This window comes from Lotus japonicus, chromosome 2 (genome assembly GCF_012489685.1).
Source record: "Lotus japonicus ecotype B-129 chromosome 2, LjGifu_v1.2".
NCBI lineage: Eukaryota > Viridiplantae > Streptophyta > Magnoliopsida > Fabales > Fabaceae > Lotus > Lotus japonicus.
Window position 1 is genome coordinate 93,231,311 of NC_080042.1, and position 23,765 is coordinate 93,255,075.

A 23,765-nucleotide genomic window follows, 5' to 3' on the forward strand; every position below is an offset into this window, starting at 1 on the left:
AGATAATAGCCTAGAACCCCTTTAAAAAAATACCCAGGAAATCCCTAATCCCCAATATTTTCTTCCACGCTTATCTCCAAAACGCTCTTCTCCTAGTACAGGAAAAAAATATACCGAGTTTTAAGCCATGGGCGAAACAACCCCTTGTCATACATATCCAAAGCACTTTATCTGATTTTCTTCCACTCATACCCTCATTTAATATTGTATTTCCCAAGTATTACATCTTATTTCCACCAATCACAATTCTCACCAATTAGTTTACCACTAAATTGTATTCTCTCTCTTTCCTATAACTCATATTAAATAAGGGTTTTTCAGTCAAATTATAACATTAATTAATGAACTCTTAAACTTTGAGTTAAAACCTTAAACTACAATCGTTTTGGAACGGAGGGTGTAGTTGATAGTTGATAACTGAAAAATTATGATTAAAAAATAATGTTTGGGAAAACTAGCTTCAGTTTCATCTCCATAGCATAGAGTGTAGCGTTCAGCATCCATATTTTCTCCTACATAACTAGAGAGGTACCCAACAAATCTCGGGTTTTTTTCACCCATAGTACTGTTGGAGTGGAGGTGAATCGTTGCCGTCCCTATGGTAAGAACGAAACCTCCATCCCTTCACGTACGTCTCTGTTTCCCTTAGCTCTAGATCCTTGCGCGTTTCATCTTCAAGATCGATATCCAATTTGTCACATTAGAAAGATTTTTCTTTTTCAAAATGAGGTTGACAATGTCACTATTTATATGATTTGCCTCTAGCTGACCCAAAACTAAATATGAACATGGGCCTCATTGTTTAGAGTATGGGCTTGAGTTAGAGATGAGGTAACACGGCTCAATTAATGCATATACACCCTTACATAACAGCCAGGTGACTGGTTTGGACAAGAAAAAAAGTTGTCCAGTGAGCTTGCAACAAATTACAGAAGTATAGACTAATCTCTCATTTTGTTAAATAGAAAGTGAGAATGGAGAATTTACTGTTCTTTGATAAAAGCATTACAAAAAGAAACAAATAAGTCCAGGCTAAGGTCACAAAAGGGAGTACCCATCGCATCAGCAAGCAATAAAGAGCTCATTCCCATAAACATGAGGTCATCGAGACCAAAGGCTCTCCTTGGTGCGCATCATACTTGGCTACAATCACCGCAAAAAGATAGAACCACCGCTAATAAGAAAAAACTAGAAAACGCATATAAGAGCAACCGTGACTGTCGAACCGTTGAAGCCTTCCAAGGAATTCCTGCACGCATGCTTAAAACCATGCCTTTTGTAACTTTTATCAAAACCATGGTTTTGAAATCCTCAACTCATAACGGCAAACCACCCTGCTATCCAAATAAAGTAGAAAATGAAAAATCAATCAAAAACTGTTGGTGTAAACATTTCATCAATCACGACCATTTTACCAATATTAAGAGAAGTATAGACATCAACGCACAAATTGAATAAGCTTGTGTAACAAGATAGTATAAGAATTAAATAAAATAAGGTATTTAATTAAAAAAAAAATCTGATTACAGACAATAGGAATTTTTATATACTCCCTAGAAAATGTCCAACCACGCGCTGCAACTGTTACCCCCGATCAAATGTTCCCACTATATTATAGTTCCCATAGCATATTCGAATAGGTCAATAAGATGTTAGAAAGTTTCCCCACATTATTACCAGCACATTCGATGGTGCAAAATAAGAGGGAAGCATTTTAGCATCATATACCTATTCCAATAGCAATGAGAACTATAACATGGTGGAAACTAAACTTTCCACCAAAATTGTAGTTGATGATGTTAAATCCACTCCACGCAGGTAGTTTGTTTTTATTTTTCCTATCAAAGACAAAATTGCTATCTGCTCTCTGGGCTTCCCTTTTTTCCTTTGTACTAATATATAGGGGAAGAGCTTGAAACTGTTTCCGACGTTAAACTCTCATCACCACAAGACTCGGTAAATTTTGTTAAGAGATATATGGAAGACACGTTTACAATTGCTTCAAGACTTGGTCCAAAATTTTGATTTAATCCCGCTGGAAAGCTTTACGTTAATTAAACATAAGGAGTTTTGTTCTCCAATTCTTTTGCTAGAAACTTGGTGCAAAAGAATTGGTATATTATGAAGAAAATTTATACCTGGTCAAGAGCAACGTAAACTGTGGATTTTTTGTTTGAAATGGTAAATTGTGGAATTTATTCAATAATTAGGATTTTTTTTGGTTAATAAGAAAAGAGAGAAAATAAATAAGTATTTAATTAAAATAAAATACAAAAGAACTAATTAAGGTTGCATTTTATATTTTCCCTTTCAAAAAAAAAAGATTTTATATTTTTGTTTGCTTTGTGGTTTTTTCAAACCCGTTTCATAAAAAAAATAACCCCAAACTGGGCTTTCTGGGCCGTACTTATCTTTTTCTTTTTTTCCTCCAACAGAAAACTATTATTTTTTGTTTTGAATAGAGGGAGAACATGCACCATTTTTAGGTGGTGTAATTTTACACCACCTACTTTGACTTGGTATAGCAGGTCAACACATTATATTTTTTAAGAAAAAACATTATTAAAAAATTGTCATATATTACATATTTTAAAAAAAAGATGTGTTGACCTGTTATAGTAGGTTAAAAAAAGTGGTCCACATTAGGGGTCACCTTAAATAGATAGAGATAAAAGTAATAAAATAAAATATAAAAGATAAAAGTAATAAAATAAAATAATTCTAACCTAATATCTAAATTTCAAAGTTTTTTTGAACGTGGACTTCAAAGTTCAAACTGAAGAAAAGGGTTAAAAGAGAAGAGAAGGGCTCGGGTAGCCGGCAACAGGGAAATAAAACAGAAGACATGGAAACAATAATTTATAGTTTTATAAAATAAAATAATAGTACTAAGTGCTTCAAAAAAAAAGTAATAATAATTTTAATTAATATTATAATTTTTTTTAGAAAATAATAAAAAAAGGCTTAATTGCCACTTTGGTCCCCGACGTTTACCAATGCCACGATTTTGGTCCCTCACCTAATTTAATTACATGAATGGTCCCCGACGTTGTAGGTCGTGTGCAACGTTAGTCCTACCGTTTATTTCTTAATGGAGGAGACTTACGTGGACGTCTAGTTGGAGAAAAAAATGAGGTATGAGAAGAGAGGGAAGCACGTGAGTATCACGTGAACTCACGTGAACCTTATATGAACTCATTATACCCAAATCTGAAACCCTAGGGATCTAAATCGTGTTACCTTCTTCGTTCTAGGGAGGTCAGGGGTTTGGGTATAATGGGTTCAGATAAGGGTCACGTGATACTCACGTGCTTCCCTCTCTCCTCATACCTCATTTCTCTCTCCAATTGGACGTCCACGTAAGCCTCCTCCATTAAGAAATAAACGGTAGGACTAACGTTGCACACTGCCTACAACGTTGGGGACCATCCATGTAATTAAATTAGGTGGGGGACCAAAATCGTGATATTGGTAAACATCGGGGACCAAAGTTGCAATTAAGCCTAAAAAAAAAGTAAATATGTAAATATTATCTCACTTTCTATTTGGTTCTCTATTCTCTTTCTCTCTAACAATCACTTTATTTTTCTTCTATATTCTTTCTTCTCATTTCCACCCATATAGCAATGAGCTGACCCCACATTTTATTTTTAAATATTATAAATTGTTATTATCGCCTTAAAAAATGATTGTTAACAATGGATGTTTGTGTTAAGTGACACATGCTTGATTTCTTTTAGTGTCTCATATATGAATTTAATGAATGAAAAAAATTTCTAATGGGAGAGAGTTAGCACGCCAGGACTGGAAGCGATACAATTAACCTTGATCCCACTGTTAATAATTAAAGCATAAGTTTGGATCCATAACAAACAATATTAATGAATAGTGAAAATATAAAATGTAACCTTAAACATCTCCAATTCAAGGTTCTTAGTTCTTATTTTGAGTTAAAAACTAAAAACGGAGTTCTTAACCATTGGAGAGGATGACGTGGAGTTCGTAGTCCTTAAAAATAAGAACTAGGTTCTTATTCTTATATAAGGAGTTTTACTTTTTGAGTTCTTAGCATTAAAAATTATTTTTTCTCTCTCATCCAATTATTTTATTATTTTGTGAAAATAAAAAGTATAAATAGTGTGGTTGCCTGGTTGGTGAGACTCATGGCAGAAGTTGGCCTAAATCTTTGGAGGAGCCAAAAAAAAAAGTACTGAATATGGAATATCACACCAAAGTGTTGGAGGCTGGATTTAAACATGGAACCAAATGAGTGAGAGAGCTAAATCTGGGTGAGACCAAATAAATAGTGCTAAGAATTAAAAACTAAGAACTCATAGTTGGAGCAAAATTACTTGAGAGTTGCTTAAGCACATGTGGCAGTACGAGCACACATACCACTCTTACGCACTCCTTTAATGAGTGTGAGTACAAAATGATATTTGAATAATGACAGGATATGATAAGGAAAAATGTATCAGATTTATATTTGAATAAAAAATACATTTAAAATTGATCATTCTATTAATTTCTTTACATTTTCATGAATGAGTCTATATTTTAAAATAAATAAAATTAATTTAAATTTTATTAATTAGCCTATTTTATTGTTTTGAAGATGCCCTATATTTTAAATAAAATTATGCAGTTAACCGATTGGTTTTCACTTAATTGTGACACGTGATAATTAACAATAAAAGTTAACTAAATTAAGAATATTATTATTTCAAAAGTACTTTATATTTGAATTATAAATTATTATATAAGTAGATAAGTAGTTTTAAATAATAGGAGATGAAAATAAAAAATTAATCTATTACTATTAAAAAATCAATATTTGTAATCAATGTTTTTCACTTAGTTGTGACATGTGATAAACAATAAAAATTAACTTAATTAAAAATATTATTATTTCAAAAATAATTTATATTTAAATTATTATATAAGTAGATAAATAATTTTTAAATAATAGGAGATGAAAATATTAAATTAGTCTATTATTATTAATAAATCAATATTTGTAAGGGAGTAGTCTATTTTACTATTTATGAATAATAATTTATTTAATTTTTATTTTAGTTAAATTAATATTTTTATATTTACTAATTAATATTATTATAAATTATAAATTATATAATATTAAAATAAATTAATTTGGAGTTAGGATACTGAAAGAAAATATATAACTGGTATCCTATCCTGCTCTATCCTAGCTCCCCCCTCAGGATAATTTTTACACATGATTGACAGGATAGGATAGGAGACAGGATAGTGTTATCATATCCTGCTGGCGCAACAAAAACAGATAACAACAGGATATAATTATTATCCTGTCTTATCCTATCCTGGTCACCCCGGGCCCTTAAGTGTTTAACCCTTACTATTAGTATTATCATTCCATGCATTAATGATCCTCGTACAATTAAACTTAGATGCCACTATCAAAAATTGACAGTTATATCCAAAACTGGATATTGCTGACCGAGGAGAGGAGGGAACAGACAAACTAGATGAAGTTGATACAATATACAAACAACAACATCGATCTTTGTTCTTCATATATTCAACCAATACTAATTTTTTCTAGGAGAATGCAATTGAAAGCCAGATGATGAAGAGGCTCTGGAAATTGCAGACAGGATGGAATGAAAAGCATTGACCGCTATCTTGGATTTTATCTGCCCTCGTTTTGGAAGAGGCTTTTTGCCTTTGATCCTACAGTTCCTGTTGACAACAACACTAGCAGGTTGAACATGACCGAATATTCTGCTGTTCATTCTCTTATATATGCAAGCTGAAACAATCTGATACCTTCTGAATGTATATGTAATCTGAAAATGGTGAAAGAGAAGGTAAAGGACCGGAAGTTTATATAGAACTCTGAATGAGCTTATCAGAAATGTGTATTGGAAGGAGGGTGAAGCAGTTCTATCTTAGGGGTGGAGGTTAGGAAACATGCCAGCTAATTTTTATGACTCTAGAAGATTCCTTTCGGCTCAACATGTGACAAGAAGTTGAACTTCGAATCTATAGGTTCTATAATTCTATTGATTTTGAGTGACCTGAAAATTGATGATAGGTGTACATAGCTCCAGAGATACAATCTTGTTGTTTTCTTTTAAGGGATATAATTACTAATATTTCATTTGCTAATTGGGTGGGAATCAGGGAGCAATGTGTGTTTTTTTGCCTTTGTCCTCTTTTTCAGTGTGAATTACAAACAGGACAACCATCAGCGTGCATAATCTTCTGACAAATACACAAACAGAAAAAAAAATGTGTTTGTGTTTCCAAATGATGTTACTTCCAGACAGTTTCGCTTTGATATAAATTAAATTATCCTTTCTGTCATGCTTGTCTAGGTGATGTTTTGCTTGTCCTAATTGTATATTTATGAGGAAGATTCAGGGCTGCCTCCTGTTTGGCTACACATGTGTAGGATTGCAGAATCTGCAACCCCTTTCCCTCACAGAAAGGGAACTCTTTACAAAATTCAGTATGTGACTGGGTGGATTGATGGGGATAATAAGAAGAGCATGGCAAAGCACATGAAGTTTTACTCCTACACTGCTCCGTATGCTTTAAAATAGGGATGAACCAGAAGAATGTGGCAAGCTTTTCAGAGGCTTGCTATTTGAGTTATAAGTATTTCAAGGGTAACTTCAACACTCAACAGGTTGATAAAGGTGAAAGCCTCTTTTGCCAATTGGTAAGAAATGGTAGGAGGAAGAGAAGATCAAAGAGGTTGACTGGCTAGATTGCTATATCAGTTATCAATATCACAAGTATGGTTAAATCTGTATACTTGTTGGCTTAATTAGCTGAAGAAGAAAATATCCATTTCACTTCCGTATTAGCTATTTTATAGCATGTTTGGATTAGATTTTTTCATAAGAATCGATAATGAAATCTAAAAGCTATTCACAGTTTTAAAACTTTAAACATGTGAAATAAAATGAAAACAAGGTTTTGCATTTAAAATCTTGACATTACAAATATCTTACTCAACCTTTCTAATTTCCAAAATAACTTCAGTTGGACTAAAATAGTTAGAGATATGCAAAGCTTTTTTTTTTTTTTTTTGAAAATGAAATGTATATTATTGAGAATGATGCCTGAGCCAAAATTGTGACCCAAGACTAGAGGAAGTACAAGATGTCCAAGAAAGACCATTACAATAGCAAAGGTGCAATAGGAAATGCACAAACCCACCACCAACCCACAGAATGGCTTCTAACAGAATCCCAAGAGGTAGCCTCATTAAAACCTTGCTAGGAAAAACCCAATAGGATAAAAACCTATCAAGGAAAAAGAGTACCACCGACTTGGGAAAACCAAACTGCAACTAAAGAAATTAATCAAGACAGTAGTAAATATTCCTTTGCAAATCCGTAGTCCGTAGCAGACTTGAATAGTCATCAGTAAAATAGCTCCAAAACCAAACAGGAAAAATAGCATAAACCACACAGCAACGAGAATAAAGTTAAGCGAAAAAAAGATATCAGCAACAGCAAACAACGACGACAGCAACAGCAAAACAGATATCAGCAACAGCAAACAACGACGACAGCAACAGCAACAACAACACAGATATCAGTAACAACAAACACCACAACGACAACAACAACAGCGACAGCAACAGCAACAGCAACGACAACAACAACATCAACATCAGCGACAGTCCACAGTATCAGCTCCAGCATACAGCAGCCAAAAACAGCAAGCTCCAACAACAATTAGCGGATATCGAAATCTCAGCAAGGCACCAACATACATTGATATTTATTTATTTTTTTAAATATGCAACAGCACCTAAAAGCTTCCCACGGCCTGCATAAAAGTGAACAACACCAAACAAGATGCAAAATATGTCAGCATTTATCCTTGGCCCTCAAAAGACCAAAGTTGTTCCTCACGGAAACATCCCTCCTTAGCCAGTTCATCCGCCTCCGCATTTCCTTCCCTTAAAATATGACTCACCTCAGTACAGGCTACCAAAGGAAATAAATAATCTATCATATTCAGCTCATTTGTTAGGTTCCAAGATCTACTCTTTTCCCCACACACCCAACCCACAGCCAGAACTGAGTCACTCTCAAAAAAAAAAAACTAAACTAGAAGGATTGCCTCAGTTAATAAGTTATCTACATATGAGATTTTACAAAAAAAAATAGACCTTACAAGCTTTCTATAAAGATAAATATCATTAAATTTCCAGTCCTATAACTTAAGATACAACCTTTTCAAGTTAACTGTCTTATATCAGAATTCAGAATCTGATACTTCTGGTTTTTTATGAAGTACACTCAAACTATAAGTCCAAAATCGATGAAACTTAACAGTAATATACTATTATGTATCACCTTTCAAACCCAATTGGTTTCACTAAAATATATATTGTAAACACAGTAATATAACATTGAATTATAAATTACAATGCCTAAGCTAATACAGGAATCATCTCTACTCACATCAGCTTCATCCTTGGTGCTTGCTGTGGTACCTTAATCCAGATCAAGGCGTGGTACCCTAAAATTATATAGAGCAATAGAAAACATACAATTCAAACTTAGAGGAAGAGGATGGAGAAAGATTTAGAGGTTTAATATGGGTGGAGCATGAAGGAAGAAGATCCGGACATTAAAGGAATTTAGATGACCTCTCAAAATTGCAAGTTGAACTAAAAACCTTAATTTTTATATTGTGTACTATATAACATAAACAAGTTTAAAAAGTGTATGTTATTATTCATTAAATCGATTATTAACCTTTTTAAAATTGCAATAGTAAATCCTTTCACCTTTTTTCAACAAAATTATAACTTAAAATATCACATAGGGTACCACACCCAGCAAAAATTCTGGGTAGCACAGAATTTACCTTTTTAATACAATCTTCTGGACACTGCTGCATCCCCTTCACAACCTGCACCTTCTTTCACTGGGAAGTCTTGTTTCCCTTGCACCGAGGGCATCTATCTCTCTCAATAATGACCACACCTGAATATAAGCCAGGGTTAATTACATCTACTAAGCAACTACACTACATTACAAAGTCTAACAATAACATTGAAGGAAATGATTTACTATTTTTTCTGCTTGTTATTTACTGTTTCCTAAGGTACAAACAACACAAGGCTTGATGAGAAGTTTTTGGTATATGGAAGAATGAAGAAAGAAACAGATCCCACTCACCAGAGGTAGTATGCAGTTTCTTCAAGTTATCAAAAGAAGGAGAAATCATGATCATGATCATTAGGTACGCAACAAAACAATTAAATTCTCAAGACAGCAGATTCATTGTTCTCTTGTTTCTTAGGTGTTGAAGTCGCCAATTTACTTGTTTCAATAACAAAAATAAAATCACAAATTTTCTTATATATGTGCAAATTCATCCAATCCGCCATCAAGTGACAAGAAATAAGAACAGAAAATCTAACATAAGTCAATATCAACAGTGGTGTCAAAGACATTGCACAATATCTAGGCATGTACTCTACATCCCTGCAATTTGAAGAAAAGAAGCATTAGATTTATGAACCACTTGAATAATTAAAATTAAAATCAGAAACATGGAAAAGCCTAACAGAGGTTGGTTTTAAATGGCATTAGACTGTCTAATACTATTATTGAATATTTTTCGATTAAAAACCACATGAATTTGGTGTAGCAACTGTGATCAATGACAAGTTGATTTTAAATGGCCAAATAATCAAGCCTAAGGGCTAGTGCTAGCAAAACGATAAGAAAATGTCTGAGCAAATACCGGAAAACCAACAACTACATCAAAAGTGCAAATCTGGTACCACCAAAAGAAAATAAGATAAATGAAAAGAAACAGAAACGTGATGCATCAAAATTTCCCATAAAAAATATCCATTAACTTTATTGGTTCGGAGGAAGGAGAGAATATGTTGAAGAGGAAGGTGTCTCATAAGCTGCTAATCAAATTGTTCATCCTACATAATCCTCGATTCGCGATAATTAATATCTTGACAAACAAGAATTGCCAAGATATTCACTATTGCGAATCCGGGAATATGCAACATGCACATGACTTCCGAAACTAACAATAAGGTAGTTTGTTTTGTTTTTCTAATCAAAAAGGAAATTATTATCTGCTCTCTCAGTTTCTCTACTTTGTACGTACTACGTGATATATATAGGGCAAAACCTTGAAACCGTTTCCAAAGTTAAACTTTCATCACCTTAAAACTCGGTCAAGATTTTTAAGAGAAATATTAAAATAATACTATAAAAAAAGTTTTAGAAGACACGTTTGCAAAGACTTGGTAAAAAATTTGTGCCAACTGCAAAAGAATAGGAATCTAAATTTTAAAGAAAATAACTAACTAATTATACTTGGTCAAGAGTAACGTAAATTGTGGATTCCTTTTTTACGGTAAATTGTGGAGTTTTTTTTTTGGAAAGAAATTGTGGAGTTTATTCAATAGGCAATTAAGATTTATAGAAAGAGAGAAAAATGTTAAAACATTGTTTGAGTTTAAAATAAATAAGCATTTAATTAAAATAAAATACAGCACATCTAAGTTAGATTCTGTTTTGTTTACTTTTTTTGGTCAAATGTTTTGTTTGCTTTGTACTTTTTTTTTGTCAATGTTTGATTTGTACTTAAAAAAATTGTTTTGTTTGTTTTGTCGTTTTTCTCTCATCCAAACTGGGCTTTCTGGCCCAAGCATGGTTACATGAAACTGGGATTTCTGGCCCAAACACTGTCTCTTCTTTAAATAGAATTTTGCATAGTTCATGATAAAAGAAATATTTAATTTCATTTTATACCCATTAATTTATATTGCATCTACTTGTTCCGTTAATTATTTAACTAGTTAAGTCCTCATTCTTACTTTAAAAAAATAAGTCCTCATTCTTTTAAAAGTAAGAAAAATCAATCTATCAATTGATTTTCACATACAAAAAATGTTTCAGTCTTTATTTTTAATTCAAATATTTTGGGTGTTTATGCTGATGGATTGAGAATATAATGTAAATTTAGTAGAGTAAAATTATTTGGGTTTTAATTGCAAAACTTTTAAAAATTAAGTGAAACAAGATTTACAATGATATAATCAAATAAATTTGTAAATATTTCACTTTTGAAAAAATTATAATTTGAGATTTTTAAGTTGAGTAAAAGTATATTAGAACTTAATTGTAGCAATTAAGAAAATAAATTCGTTAAAGAATTTTATCTACTTCAATCCAAATACTAAAAAGAGACTATTGTTGTATATTATTCTATCTTTATCTTATCTTCATCTAATCTTTTTTATCCGTATCTAATGTTTTTAATTTTTTTGAAAAGTAATATAATATACTCCATTTTTGTAACCAAAAAAATATATATAAAAATGTGACAAAAGATTAAGATAATAATAAAAGATTAAAATAATAATAAAAATGTGAAATCTCAAGAAATGGATGAATGCATACGGTAATTATCCAAAATATGACAATCCTATGGTAATTTTTTGATAATCAAAGCGTATTCACTCCAAAAATAAGTACGTGTACAAAACTCATCCTCAAAATTGACAAAGCATATATTCAAAACTGGATAACTGAAAACTAGCGCTATATATAAATCAAAATACAAGTTACAGAGGATGGAACATGATAAACTAGATGAAGTTGATACAATATACAAACAACAACATTGATCCTTGTTCTTTGTTCAACCCTGCTACAAGGGAGTACTAGTTTTGTCTTGGAGAATGCAATTGCAAGTCAGATGATGAAGAGGCTCTGGAAATTGCAGACACGATGGAATGAAAAGCATTGGCAGCTATTTTAGACTTTATCTGGCCTCTTTTTGGAAGAGGCTTTTTGTCTTTGAACCTGCGGTGGTTCTTCCTGTTGACAACAACATCAGCGGGTTGAACATGACCAAATATTCTGTTGTTCATTCTCTTGTTCTTATATATGCAAAGCTGAAACAATCTGGTACCTTCTGAATGTATATGTTGTCTGAAATTGGTGGAAGAGAAGGTAAAGGACCAGGAGTTTATATAGAACTCTGAATAAGCTTATCAGAAATTTATATTGGAAGGAGGGTGAAGAATGCAGTTTTGTCTCACTGTTGGAGGTTAGGGAACATGCCAGCTACTCAACAAGATTCGTTTCAGCTCAACACATGACAAGTAGTTGAGTATAGGTTTGATTGATTTTGAATGACCAGAAAATTGATGATAGGTGTACATAGTTCCAGAGAAATAATATTGTTGTTCAGCGTCTGCAAGTGCCAATGATGAACACGTGCAGGTAAATTAATGGGATCTTGAAGCTGTCTTAATCGTGTCTGGTATATGAAAGGATTTAGTCAATTGTTTTATAATTATTAATATTTCATTTGCTAATTGGGTAGGAATCAGGGAGCAGCGTGTATTTTTTAGTTGAATTATCATCTTTTTCAGTGTAAATTTCAAGGCTAGCTGGCAATATATTAACAAATATCAGTGTTTGTATCGCAGATATGAAGCACGCCCACCATCACCGTGCATAATCTTCTGACAAACAAATGCACATACAGCAAGCAATAATATTTGCGTTTCCAAATGATCTTGCTTCCTCGCAGTTTCAGTTTGATAAGTTAAATTAACTTTTCTGTCATGCTTGTCTAGGTGGTGTTTTGATTGTCCTGATTGTATATTTATGTGGAAGATTCAGGACTACCTTCCACACGAAGAAATAGTCAGATATCATTTTACAGAAGTGGACCTTTTTACATTGTTAAAAATGTATCAATGAGTTAAGGATTACCCCCCATCATTTTACCTTCTAACCATGCAAGATGTACAGCCAGAAACTTTTGCAGGGGTTTACGCCAGCCACAATTTTCTTGCACCAGCAAAATCAGCCTAATAGTTAATTTAGCAATAGTAATTTCTTGTGATTAATTTTCTTGTGAAATAATGAGTGATAAGGAAGTGTGGTGGGGCACTACCCCTCCCAATAACCCAAAAAAATAAATATAAGGTGGTGAGGTATTATTCTTAGATTTCATGTTAAGGCAGACACAGTAAAGCAAATGGAGAAACTAAACAAACTAGGCACTGATTCTTTGGCTCAATCTAGAGAAAGCTCTTTGTTCTTTCCCTCCAGTAAGTCACATAAGAAAACAATATATTAGTCAGTTGCCTATACTTTTCTATGTTCATTTTTGTCAAGAAAACATACTAATGGATGTTCTAGTTAAATTCCCAATTAGAGCTTCTTCATTTCATTGCCCGGTAATAAACTCTGATATCACAAAGAAGCTTGCCCTTAGGTTCTCTTCCACTCCCAGCAAAAGAATATGCAACTTGCAAAGCATTGGTTTCAACAGGAATGTCCTAAAAAAACCTTGGGATAGGAAAAGAATTTCAGCCATAGCACCAAACAGAGACCCCAAATCTGAGCAAAATTCATTCTCTCCAGCAGAGATTGTAGATCACTTCTACACATGCATCAATGACAAGGAGCTACGAAAATTGGATGAATGCATATCTCAAGATGCTTGCTTTGATGACTACACGTTCATCAAACCATTCCAAGGAAAGAAGGTTTGCATCTAAATTCTAAACCACACTTAAACTCGAATAAGCCATGGTTAACTACATGACAAAGTCTAAAAATAACATTGCAGGAAGTAATGCATTTCTTGCAGCAGCTTACTGATAGCATGGGCCAAAATGTGAAATTCAGAACAAGAAAAATATTGGAGGGAGATGATTTAACTGTTGCAGCAAACTGGCACTTGGGTCATATTCCTATCCTAGATTTACTATTTTTTTTCTGCTTGTTATTTACTGCTTCCTAAGCCTAAGGTACAAATAATACAAGGCTTGATGAATATATTTGTGGTATATTAGAATGGAAAAAGGAACAGATCCCTTTAACCAGAGGCTGCAGTTTCTTCAAGCTATCAAAAGAAGGAGAAATCATGATCATTAGGTACGTAGCAAAACGATCAAATTCTCAAGAGTCATCTATAGTGTAATACATATACTCACTATAAAATTATATTCAGTAGAGCTGAAGTACTAATCGAATCACCCGTCAAACCTGGAAGCATAGTTTTGGTAACTCCAAAAACACAATCTAACTCTTCTAAGTATTCTGATTCTTATGATAATCTACTTTCTACATCCTAAATATGACAATCCTATGGTAATTTTGTTTCCTCTTGAGAAATCAGACAGTGTTGAAGACCGTGACTTCACTATTTGATGCCTTTCCAAATGCAGCTGAATGTGAGTCAATTTTCCTACATAACTAAATTTCTCATTTCATTTCATTCATATCGCAACACATCGACTAATACATACATATTTATGCTCTGTTGATGCAGGGTTCCTAAGAAAGCCTCATGCAATACTAACATGGATACTAAAAATTTACAGCATATTTATAGAGCCTATGGTTAAACCACTACTAGATGGGTACATAAAACTATGGGGTTTCACGGTTCGATTGCTTATCGATGCATTCAAGCTTTTGGCATTTATTTCTAAGATCCTATTCAAGTAGAGAGTATGTATGATCTCACATCACATTAGCTGGCATCAACCATCATCATCAGAACCGCTGTTCCACCATGTCTCCAACAATGAAAGGGCAAGCAATGGTCCTATAACCGGTGGAAGCGGTGGCGGCCGGCTAAAGGAAACTATTGGATCATTGTTGTCTTGTTTCTTAGGTTTTGAAGTCACCAATATACCTGTTTCAATTTCAATAATAACAAATTTGATTTCATAAGTTAATCTCTTATATTTGCAAAAAAATCATCTAATCAATCATCAAGTAAGAACTGAAAACCCTAGAAATGAAAAGTGAAAATCTAACATCTATCAATAGAGGAATTTGAATAATACCCTGTGATCCTTTCATCGGGTACGTATGCTTGAATCTGTGTTTTGCAATTGCGACAAGTTGTCTACTCATGAAGACGAAGGTGGAATTGCGAGGAACACGAAGGTGGAATCGGAAGGAAGAATCTGGAAGATGGAATTCGCAGTCTGAGTCGGTGTCAGTCTGAAGGGGAAGCGCGGAAATGGGAAATTGAGAGTTCCCGAAGTTTCGCAAACTGTTGGATTTATAAAGACACGTGTACGACAGATGGCGAAACCCTAGATGCTTCATAACTAGAACTAGAAGGATATTCTTTTTTTTTTTTTTTTAATGTTTTGATGAATTGGGTTGGGTTGCTATCGAATTTGGACTACTAACGGAGTAAGAAAGCATTTGGATTAGTTTGAATGTGGTTCGGGCTGAAAATATTTATCATCAGCTTTGAAGTTTGAAAGATGGGTTGCTCTTGTAAATACCAAGACTTTGTTTGGGGTTCCCAAAGAAGAAAAGGGAGGCCTTTGAGGGGAAGGGAAGATGAGTGCTTCTCCTGTTTTGAAGCTCAAAATTTCACTAAAACCCTTAATTTGAGATAATTCCATAAAATAATTAGAGTAGAGGGCCTTAAATGAGTTCTTGAGGATTTTCAATTCTTCAAATCAAAAAACTTTCAAACATAGAAGACTTCTCACACGTCTTTATTTTCCCTCCTCTCCCCATTGAGGGCGTGCTCCATCATTTAGGGAGACTTCTCATTTTCTTTGGTAGATTTTCCTTGACAATAGGTCTCTACCACATCAGGTCATTTTACTACTTAAATAAGTGGATTTTCTTCTTCTTTTAGTGTGGTTTTTTATTTATCTCTTATTCATTCCTCCACTATCATGCAACCACCTCCATTGGAATCACCACTTGTGTCGCTACCTACCATCTACACCAGAACCTCTGGCCACAGACACCACCCACCGGAACACCACTCTTGACCGATCACTTCACCTCCGCCCCCATCCACCTATACCACCACCTCCGACCTCCTCCCCCAGTTACTACCACTCACTTTGGGGCTATCTCCTTTAAAGTTTAGAGTGCAATGACACGATCTAAGGTTTGTTTCCATGAAGCAGACTAGCATAGCTACGCATGTAACACTAGCTTATCTGAAATATGACACAACCTCCAACCTCCTCCTACGGCTACCACCACTCACCTTTGGGATATCTTCACTAAAACTTCGAATCCAATGACACGATTAAAGGTTTGGTCTGCCTCATAGTACTTAATACACTTATAGCGAGTAATACATTAGTCTCAGTGTCTTACGACCAGTGACGGATCCAGAAACTTATTGTTGTGGGGCCAATATACACATATAAATTTGAAAATAAAAAAGTACATATTACTATTTAAAATTTGAAAATACAACACTATATGAAGGCATTACATCATTATATGAAGGTATTTTCTACACGGGGGGCATTTTCTACATGTGGACAACATAATACTTATTATCTTGAAACTCTCCTATATCATTAGTATTTTTTTTCAAAATTACGTGGGGGCATTTGCCTCCATGAGTACTAACCTGCATCCGTCCCTGCTTACGACTATCAATTGTGAGATATATTAATTAACACTAGAAAGACGAAAAAAAAGGGTTCAATATTTGCATCATGCACCATAATATCTGAGACAACATTGACAAGTGACAACATATCATAGAGGAACTATTCCTGTGACCCACAGGATCCCTGCCAACCGTACTACATGGTAGCTCCTTTCTTCTCACCATTTCGCATCTCTAGTGGACTCAAATTCAACTGTAACATCGGCGGGCCAACCGCAATTCTATTATTTCACTTAATTAATACAATTATTTAGCCTCAACCACACGATCTTGTCTCTACTAATTATGTTTAAAACCACAAATAATACAGTGCGCTGGTTTCCTTGAACTCTTGTTGACGAATCTTCACTTTGGTACTACAACTTTCCTATTCCTTTCATTTGCATGATCATAATGATCAACTTTTCCTGGACAAATCGCAGTGCATGAAATCTGCGATAAGACACAACAACTACATTGATGATTATTGATTAGTTGATTTTATAAAAATAGTAAATAATTATTCAAGTGGCATGCAGCGATTACAAGTAATTTTTTTTTAAATTTAATTTGATAGTTTTATGAAAGAATTCACTAAAAAAAGCCACTTTTCTTAATTCTCATACACATAAATAATAATTGATATTCATCTATATCGGCTTGGATTTAAATTCATTTTCAGAAAGACATGTTGGTGTCATTTTTTAACAGAGAAAAACACAAATTACTTTAGCAAGTTTCACCATTTTCTCACACAAAAATCCAGTAATCATTATTCATTAATAAGCTATTCATATATGTGTTAATATTCAAATTTTGAATATGAGTAAGTAAACGAAAATGCTTGTTATGGAGAAAAGAGAATAATATGATGGCTATTTTGGAGCTAAACCTCGAGAAGAATCAAGAATGACACTCAAAATCACAAGATTTGGGGGAAAATTCTCTAATAGATTTCAAGTTGAATTTTCAATGAAATCTTAACATATTAGGTTTATGAGTCATATCTTTTATAAAGTCTTCATGATCCCCCCATATTTAATAAATGTGTACACTTCAACTCACACTTGAACTCCCGACATTCTCCCCTCAAGTGTGAGTCATTCGTTTATCATTGCGTTAGCGGAATACGCCGCCATGAAGACTTTCAGTAAAAGGAGTTGTCATCATGGCTTCAGCAACTATCAGCTCTTACACCACTTGTTGGGGAGATAGTGGGAGCCCATGGGGCAACACCGAATACCCTAAGAGATTTAGACACCACATCTTTACCAAAAACTTTAACGCATTAAGTTTATGAGTTATATCTCTCATAAAGTCTTCACCTCTCACTTATTTTAAAGTAATGTGGGACTCCAAACTCACTTGAATTCTCAATTTGGTCCACTAAGTTGGATGGTATCGTGGTGACTAGGCAATACCTCTCATGCATTCAAGATATTTGAGGCCTATCGTAAAGCCAGCCATTATATATACAGGTAGATATACTTACCTAAGGTTATATATATAGCAGTCAGATATCCATCAGTTGCATAGATCTTGAAGATAATTAATTAAGCATGAGTAGAGGTGATAATTCTGGTGGTGGACAGAGCTCTTTGGGTTACCTTTTCAGGTCAGAAGAGCAGCCAAGTCAGCCTCAGCCAACAAAGACAGCTCCATTACCACCCTATGGCATTGACATCGACAACAACTCCCCTGATGCTGGGGCTCCTCCTAACACCAAAGTTGCTGTCTCAAACAACCGATCTCAAGGCCCGAATTTGGGAAACTTTGTCACTGTAAGCTTCTATATTTGATGTTTAATAATGAATGAGATATTTATATTCATTAATTGCCAATGTCCTTCAAACTTATTGATCATATATCTTAATTAACTTTGTTAATACAGTTTTCTTAATGTGTTAAATATGATGATTCAGGATCGTCCATCAACTAAAGTCAAGTCGGTTCCTGGGGGACATTCATCGCTTGGATACTTGTTTGGAGATAAGTGATGTTTCTTTCTCCGACGTATAGGTGGTTAAGAAAAGGAAAATCAACACCTAGTATTGCAGCGTAAATATGTATATATATCATATATGTATGGGGTTTGAATGATCACTTATGATTTGATTTTAAGGATTAAAAAGACAGCCAAAAAAAATTCAAATAAGGGATTAAGTTATCCCACTGTCTTGAGAAGAAATGGGAAGAAATCAGTGTGTGCTTTCTCTTGTAATTTGATCAGGTTGAATTGAATGTTTAGAGTGTTATTTAAGTTGTACTTCAAACAAATGTAATCGTGTGATTATTATTTTATTTGTACTTCAAACAAATATAAGTTACGCTTTCATTTCAGGTTTCTATTGGTTGGTCATCTAACATAACGTATTTTTAAAATCAGTTGGCACGCAATTTTGTAGTTAAGCATGCTTTACACTAAATTATTAAGAGATAGCCAGAGAATCATTAATCAAGCTATATTTAGGATAAACAATGATTTTGACTTTCCCATATAGTGTTATTAAACTTGGCTTATCATATCATCAAACAACTTCAAGCAAATTGAGATCTCTAACAGCTTTCAAAGGATCCTGATCCTTTATCATGAATCTCTCATAATCTATTTCCGAATCTCCAAACTTTTTACACCCTCCGGTCACTATAATAAGCAAAAGTTAGCTTTGTAAGTTCATTCAATAAATGATGTATGCGACCATTTTAATGACCACATACATCATTTATTGAATGAATCTAAAATACTAACTTTTGCTCATAATAGTGACCGGATGGTGTATATTGTAAATATTATGACTTAACTAGTATGCAAACAAACACTTCAAAAAATATTAAACAACTTAGTGCTTTTAGATTTTAATGTAATAGATGTTTCTTCCCTTCAATAGAAAAAAAAAAGATGTTTCTTTATTTACAGTCAACAAGTTCAGCCAAGAAACAAGCCCACATCGTATGTAAGAGCCGGATATCATAATGCAGATGTAACAACAGAAAAGAGCTTTCAAAGATTATGACAGACCCGCAGTCCTTGAGTATTCCCCTTGAGCAAACTTCAACATAATACAACTTTTATAACTTGTGAAGATAATGATGGACAGGAAATGACACTGTACTTAAGGAGTTAAGGTGAAAGAAGTTTATCTTGCTACACTTGTACAAGGAAGAATTACTAAGAGGGTGGATCTGGGTTGTACTTCACTGATTCTCTCCAGATGAGCTCCTTGATGTGCTCTTCAGTGCATGATGGCTGCTCAAAATCAAAACTAAATGGCATGGGACCAACTGGTTCATCATTGATGTCATGAAGGGATGAAAGATATGGGTGACATAGTGCCTCATCAACTGCAAATGAATGAAAATACTACTTAGATATGAAAAGAAGAAAGAATTTATATTCAATAAGCAAGTTATAAAATTGGTTCTCAGAACATGATTCTTCTAGTATACCTGTAATACGTTTGTTGGGATCAAAGACAAGCATCTTTTCTAGTAGATCCACAGCCTCAGGCGACATCTTAGGGAATCTTGCTGAGAAATTTTGCTTTCTGCATTGTGGAAGCTGTCTAACATATCTTCGGGAATTTTCACTTCGGAGAAATCCAATGCTGGCATCATCAGGGGAACCTATTAACTTTTAAGCAAAAGGAAAACAGAATGCAAGTGTAGTGTTACAACTCGTAGTAATCAATTTAAGGGGACTGTAAGATCAGCTTATATGGATTCCATGCATTTTAACAATGACAGAATTCAAGATGGATGTATACTATAATGGACTAGAGTATGCCTTTTATCTTTCCCTGGTGCAAATTACTGTCTTAACTCTTAAGCAGGATTAGAACTTAACACAACAAAAAAACAATAAACTAATGCAGTAAATAGGTAATGCAATAGATTATCTAGAATACTTCAACAACCCCTAACTTCAAATGAAAGAACCAAAGCCATACCTCTATTATAAGCCTTAGTTGATGAACATAATCTTTCCCGGGAAACAAGGGTTCTCTGGTCATAATTTCGCCAAATATGCAACCAACTGACCAAACATCAATTGCAGAGGTGTACTCTGAACAACTAAGGAGCAATTCGGGGGCTCGGTACCATCGCGTAACAACATACTCTGTCATGAAATCCGTTTCAGATGTCGTCCTTGCCAGACCAAAGTCCCCAATTTTAAGGTCACAGTTCCCATTCAAGAGTATATTACTGGGCTTAAGATCACGGTGCAAGACATTAGTTGAATGCACATATTTCAGCCCCCTTAGTAGCTGGTATAAAAAGTACTGCAAAAGGTATATGAAATATCAATATCACACATGTTTCAAATGAAAAGCACAAGTCAAGACTAAGCTAATCACTCTTGATGTGAAAATCAGACTGTTGTTTCTTTTATCACAATACACAATAAATTTCATATTCAAGATGTGAAAATCAGACTGTAGGTAAGGTAATATGTTTGGATTAACTTATTTTTCTCAGAATCAATTACGGCACCCAGAAGCTATTCACAAAAGCTTTTCCCTAGAATTCACAAAAGCTATCGAATCAATTATAGAAGAATTCCCAAACATGATATAAGTAATCATGTGAATATAAAACTGAAAAGCCAATAACATGGTTAGAGCGAAACCTGACAATGATCATCAGTAAGAGGCTGGTTAGAACGAATGATCTGATGAAGATCAGTGTCCATCAATTCATAAACAATGTAAACATCATTGAAAGCTTCCTTTCTAGCAGGTCGTATGATATCCTTAATAGCAATAATCTGCAAAAGAATCACAGCACCATTTCAACATGAACATAACAATTTGAAAGCAGTGAAAAAGTGAAATTACATTCTCATGATCCATGTGGCGAAGCAGCATAATCTCCCTCAAAGTCCTTTTAGCATCAATTATGTTATCGAATGTGTTACCGATCTTCTTGATTGCAACTTCCTCTTGTGTATCTGAATCAACCGCAGAACTGAAAATTGAAAAGAATCACAGATTTTGATTACTACAAGAGTGAGCAAGTTCATTGAATCGAAGCAGAGAACGAGAAGAGAAGTAGAAAACTGACCAGACGAAGCCATAAGCGCCTCTTCCGATAGGGCGAATGGGAGGGGTGTACTTGGAGGAAACCTCGAAGACGTTGCCGTAGACATTGTACTGCGCGTATCGACCACCGTGAACCAGAACCGTCTTCACTGACTCATTCTCTTTGCCTTTGCTAGCCATGGTGGTAGCATCAACGCTTCAATTGGGTTGATTGCAAATTTCAAACCCTTTTATGTTTTCATCTCAATCTTCTTCCCTCGCCGTGGCGTGCCGTGCAGTGCTACACTTTGATTTCTTTACCCCGCTCTCTCTCCATTTCAATTTCTTATACTGTTTTCTTTCTAAAATTAAATATTAATATTGCTTCATGTAAAAGGATTATCCATGGAATAAAAATATTTTATAGCAAATTTTATTTTGGGTCAGCATATCCACCGTTGGTGTCGGTAGGACTGTGATTAATCTCTTCACTTCAAGGGCTCGCACTAAGGGGTAAATGATTGACCACAATACGCGTTATATTCATATAGGTGAAAATCGAACTTCTGACTTCATGGTTAAGGGATGAAGTGAGTTGACCATTACGATTGAAAATTTTCTTGAAGCATGATTTTGGTTGTGGAAATGAAAATTAATCATGTATGAATAACTTTGTTTGCAATAAAATATATATCAAATTATCTTTAAAAATTTACTGAATTGTTTGAATGAAAAATTTATATTGGGTCCAAATCTAGTTGGGTGTGCTTTTAAGACAAACTAAATTATAATAGAGACAGGTGATTTAAAATATTTGTTGACTTCTTCATGTGGAGGCTAATGCTACTGATTCATAGTTCACCGGATTTCTAATTTAATTCTGTGTTGGCTAAAATCTCAAATGCTTTAAATATTTTAGGTTGGGTAGGTGTTCCGTGGCAAGAGGGATCTGATTAATTGGTAGAACTATAAAAATATCAACTATCAAGTGCTTATTCATAAAAGAAACAATGGTACGGAACTGATCTTGACCCAAAAACAGGTTGTAGAATGAGTCTTGTTCCACTGAATTTTAAAAACACCTGTTAAATGGCATTTTCAAGTGCATGGGGATAAAACTTGTCAACGATCCTCTGAATGTAGAAAGCGTCAAACGTTGCTTTTAGGATTTTCACGAGATGCTTGCTCATTCTTGCGTGACAGGATCATTAACTAGGGGGCGTTTGGTAGAAGGGAACTTTAAACATTCCCGGGTAAGTAAGGTTGGGAATGTAACATTCCCATGTTTGGTACTCCCTCCGTTTCTTTTTATTTGTCTTTCTAGTACAAAGCTCTTCCACCAAGGTATTGCACTTTTAGAGCTAATTTTCCCATTTTACCCTAATTCAATTCAATATTTACTTTATCTTCATTCATAGAATTTCTCTCTCCAATAATTAATTTCCTAATTTTCCCACAACACTCTCTCTCATATCATTAAACTATTTCAGGTTTCAACAACATTAATTTTACATTGTCTCATGCACTCCTCAAAGAAAGACTAAAAGACTTCAAAAAAAAAAAAAAGGAAACGCAGAATTGTGCACTTGATAAACAATGAGTCTTCAAATATTGCAATGAGACCAATGAGTCTTCCACTCTTGCTTTTTCCATCAGATTTTTTTAATTGTGCACTTGATAATTCACCATGTGTTTTCTTTTTATAGAATTCTAAGTCTTCAAATGATTTTTTTTTCCTATGACAGAATTTAATGCTACACTCTTTTTTTTTTTGTGTAACATTGGAATTTAAAACTATATTGGGAATATTATTTGAATTCATTTATTTTTTAAATTGAAAGGCTAGTTTCCATTCAATCAAATTCTACTGCAGTTTTTTTTGAACCACTAAGTATCATGCAATTTTATGATGTGATTATATGAAATGTACTCCATAATTAACCGCAAAGTAACATTGGAGTATGTATTTATAGTCAAGTTGAATAGTCATATGAATAATTAAAGCTAAAATCAGATTGGACAATGAAATTTTGAAGCAAGAAAGACAACACAGTTTTCAGGAAGCTCATTAAATTCAATTTTCCACTACTAAACTTTGAATGGAATAAATGAGATTGTGTTAGGGGTATAATTGGTACAATGTAACCTTAAATCACCAAATGACAAATAAAAGGAAACAAAAAAATTGTGCTAGAAAGACAAATAAAAAGGAACGGAGGGAGTACAAGTTTCAGAAAAATTATTCCCGGGTATTAAAGATTCCCAGGCATGCCATTTACATTGTTTTTCTCCAAACTTCATTCC

The 23,765-nt window shown here is 34.0% G+C and overlaps 4 protein-coding genes and 1 long non-coding RNA gene across 7 annotated transcripts; 2 read left to right on the forward strand and 3 right to left on the reverse strand.

Moving 5' to 3' along the window:
* Positions 1-7,018: 7,018 nt before the first annotated feature.
* On the reverse strand, positions 7,019-10,112 carry LOC130741195 (uncharacterized). Its single transcript, XR_009020342.1, has 3 exons — positions 8,878-10,112; positions 8,469-8,526; positions 7,019-7,827 (listed from the first exon to the last, which is right to left on the reverse strand). It is a non-coding gene; the product is annotated as an uncharacterized LOC130741195 (long non-coding RNA).
* Positions 10,113-12,807: 2,695 nt separating this feature from the next.
* On the forward strand, positions 12,808-14,750 carry LOC130741196 (uncharacterized). 2 transcript variants are annotated; one of them, XM_057594013.1, is made up of 6 exons: positions 12,808-13,555; positions 13,639-13,753; positions 13,865-13,946; positions 14,023-14,074; positions 14,191-14,245; positions 14,344-14,750. In XM_057594013.1, exons 1-6 carry the CDS (start codon positions 13,193-13,195, stop codon positions 14,520-14,522), a joined length of 846 nt encoding a protein of 281 aa, XP_057449996.1. In that variant the 5' UTR covers positions 12,808-13,192; the 3' UTR covers positions 14,523-14,750. The 2 variants fall into 2 exon arrangements, with proteins under 2 accessions (XP_057449996.1, XP_057449998.1); XM_057594015.1 differs by having other exon boundaries at positions 14,026-14,074.
* On the reverse strand, positions 14,265-15,149 carry LOC130741197 (uncharacterized). Its single transcript, XM_057594016.1, has 2 exons — positions 14,867-15,149; positions 14,265-14,712 (listed from the first exon to the last, which is right to left on the reverse strand). The coding sequence occupies exons 1-2, from the start codon at positions 15,132-15,134 to the stop codon at positions 14,558-14,560; spliced, it is 423 nt and encodes a 140-aa protein (XP_057449999.1). The 5' UTR covers positions 15,135-15,149; the 3' UTR covers positions 14,265-14,557.
* Positions 15,150-17,955: 2,806 nt separating this feature from the next.
* On the forward strand, positions 17,956-18,789 carry LOC130741199 (protein SPIRAL1-like 5). The gene is made up of 2 exons (XM_057594019.1): positions 17,956-18,224; positions 18,366-18,789. Exons 1-2 carry the CDS (start codon positions 18,003-18,005, stop codon positions 18,438-18,440), a joined length of 297 nt encoding a protein of 98 aa, XP_057450002.1. The 5' UTR covers positions 17,956-18,002; the 3' UTR covers positions 18,441-18,789.
* Positions 18,790-19,272: 483 nt separating this feature from the next.
* On the reverse strand, positions 19,273-21,807 carry LOC130741198 (mitogen-activated protein kinase homolog MMK2-like). Of its 2 annotated transcripts, XM_057594017.1 has the most exons (6): positions 21,505-21,802; positions 21,279-21,408; positions 21,071-21,208; positions 20,391-20,723; positions 19,891-20,074; positions 19,273-19,785 (listed from the first exon to the last, which is right to left on the reverse strand). In XM_057594017.1, the coding sequence occupies exons 1-6, from the start codon at positions 21,660-21,662 to the stop codon at positions 19,613-19,615; spliced, it is 1,116 nt and encodes a 371-aa protein (XP_057450000.1). In that variant the 5' UTR covers positions 21,663-21,802; the 3' UTR covers positions 19,273-19,612. The 2 variants fall into 2 exon arrangements, with proteins under 2 accessions (XP_057450000.1, XP_057450001.1); XM_057594018.1 differs by lacking the exon at positions 19,273-19,785 and having other exon boundaries at positions 19,894-20,048; positions 21,505-21,807.
* Positions 21,808-23,765: the final 1,958 nt, after the last annotated feature.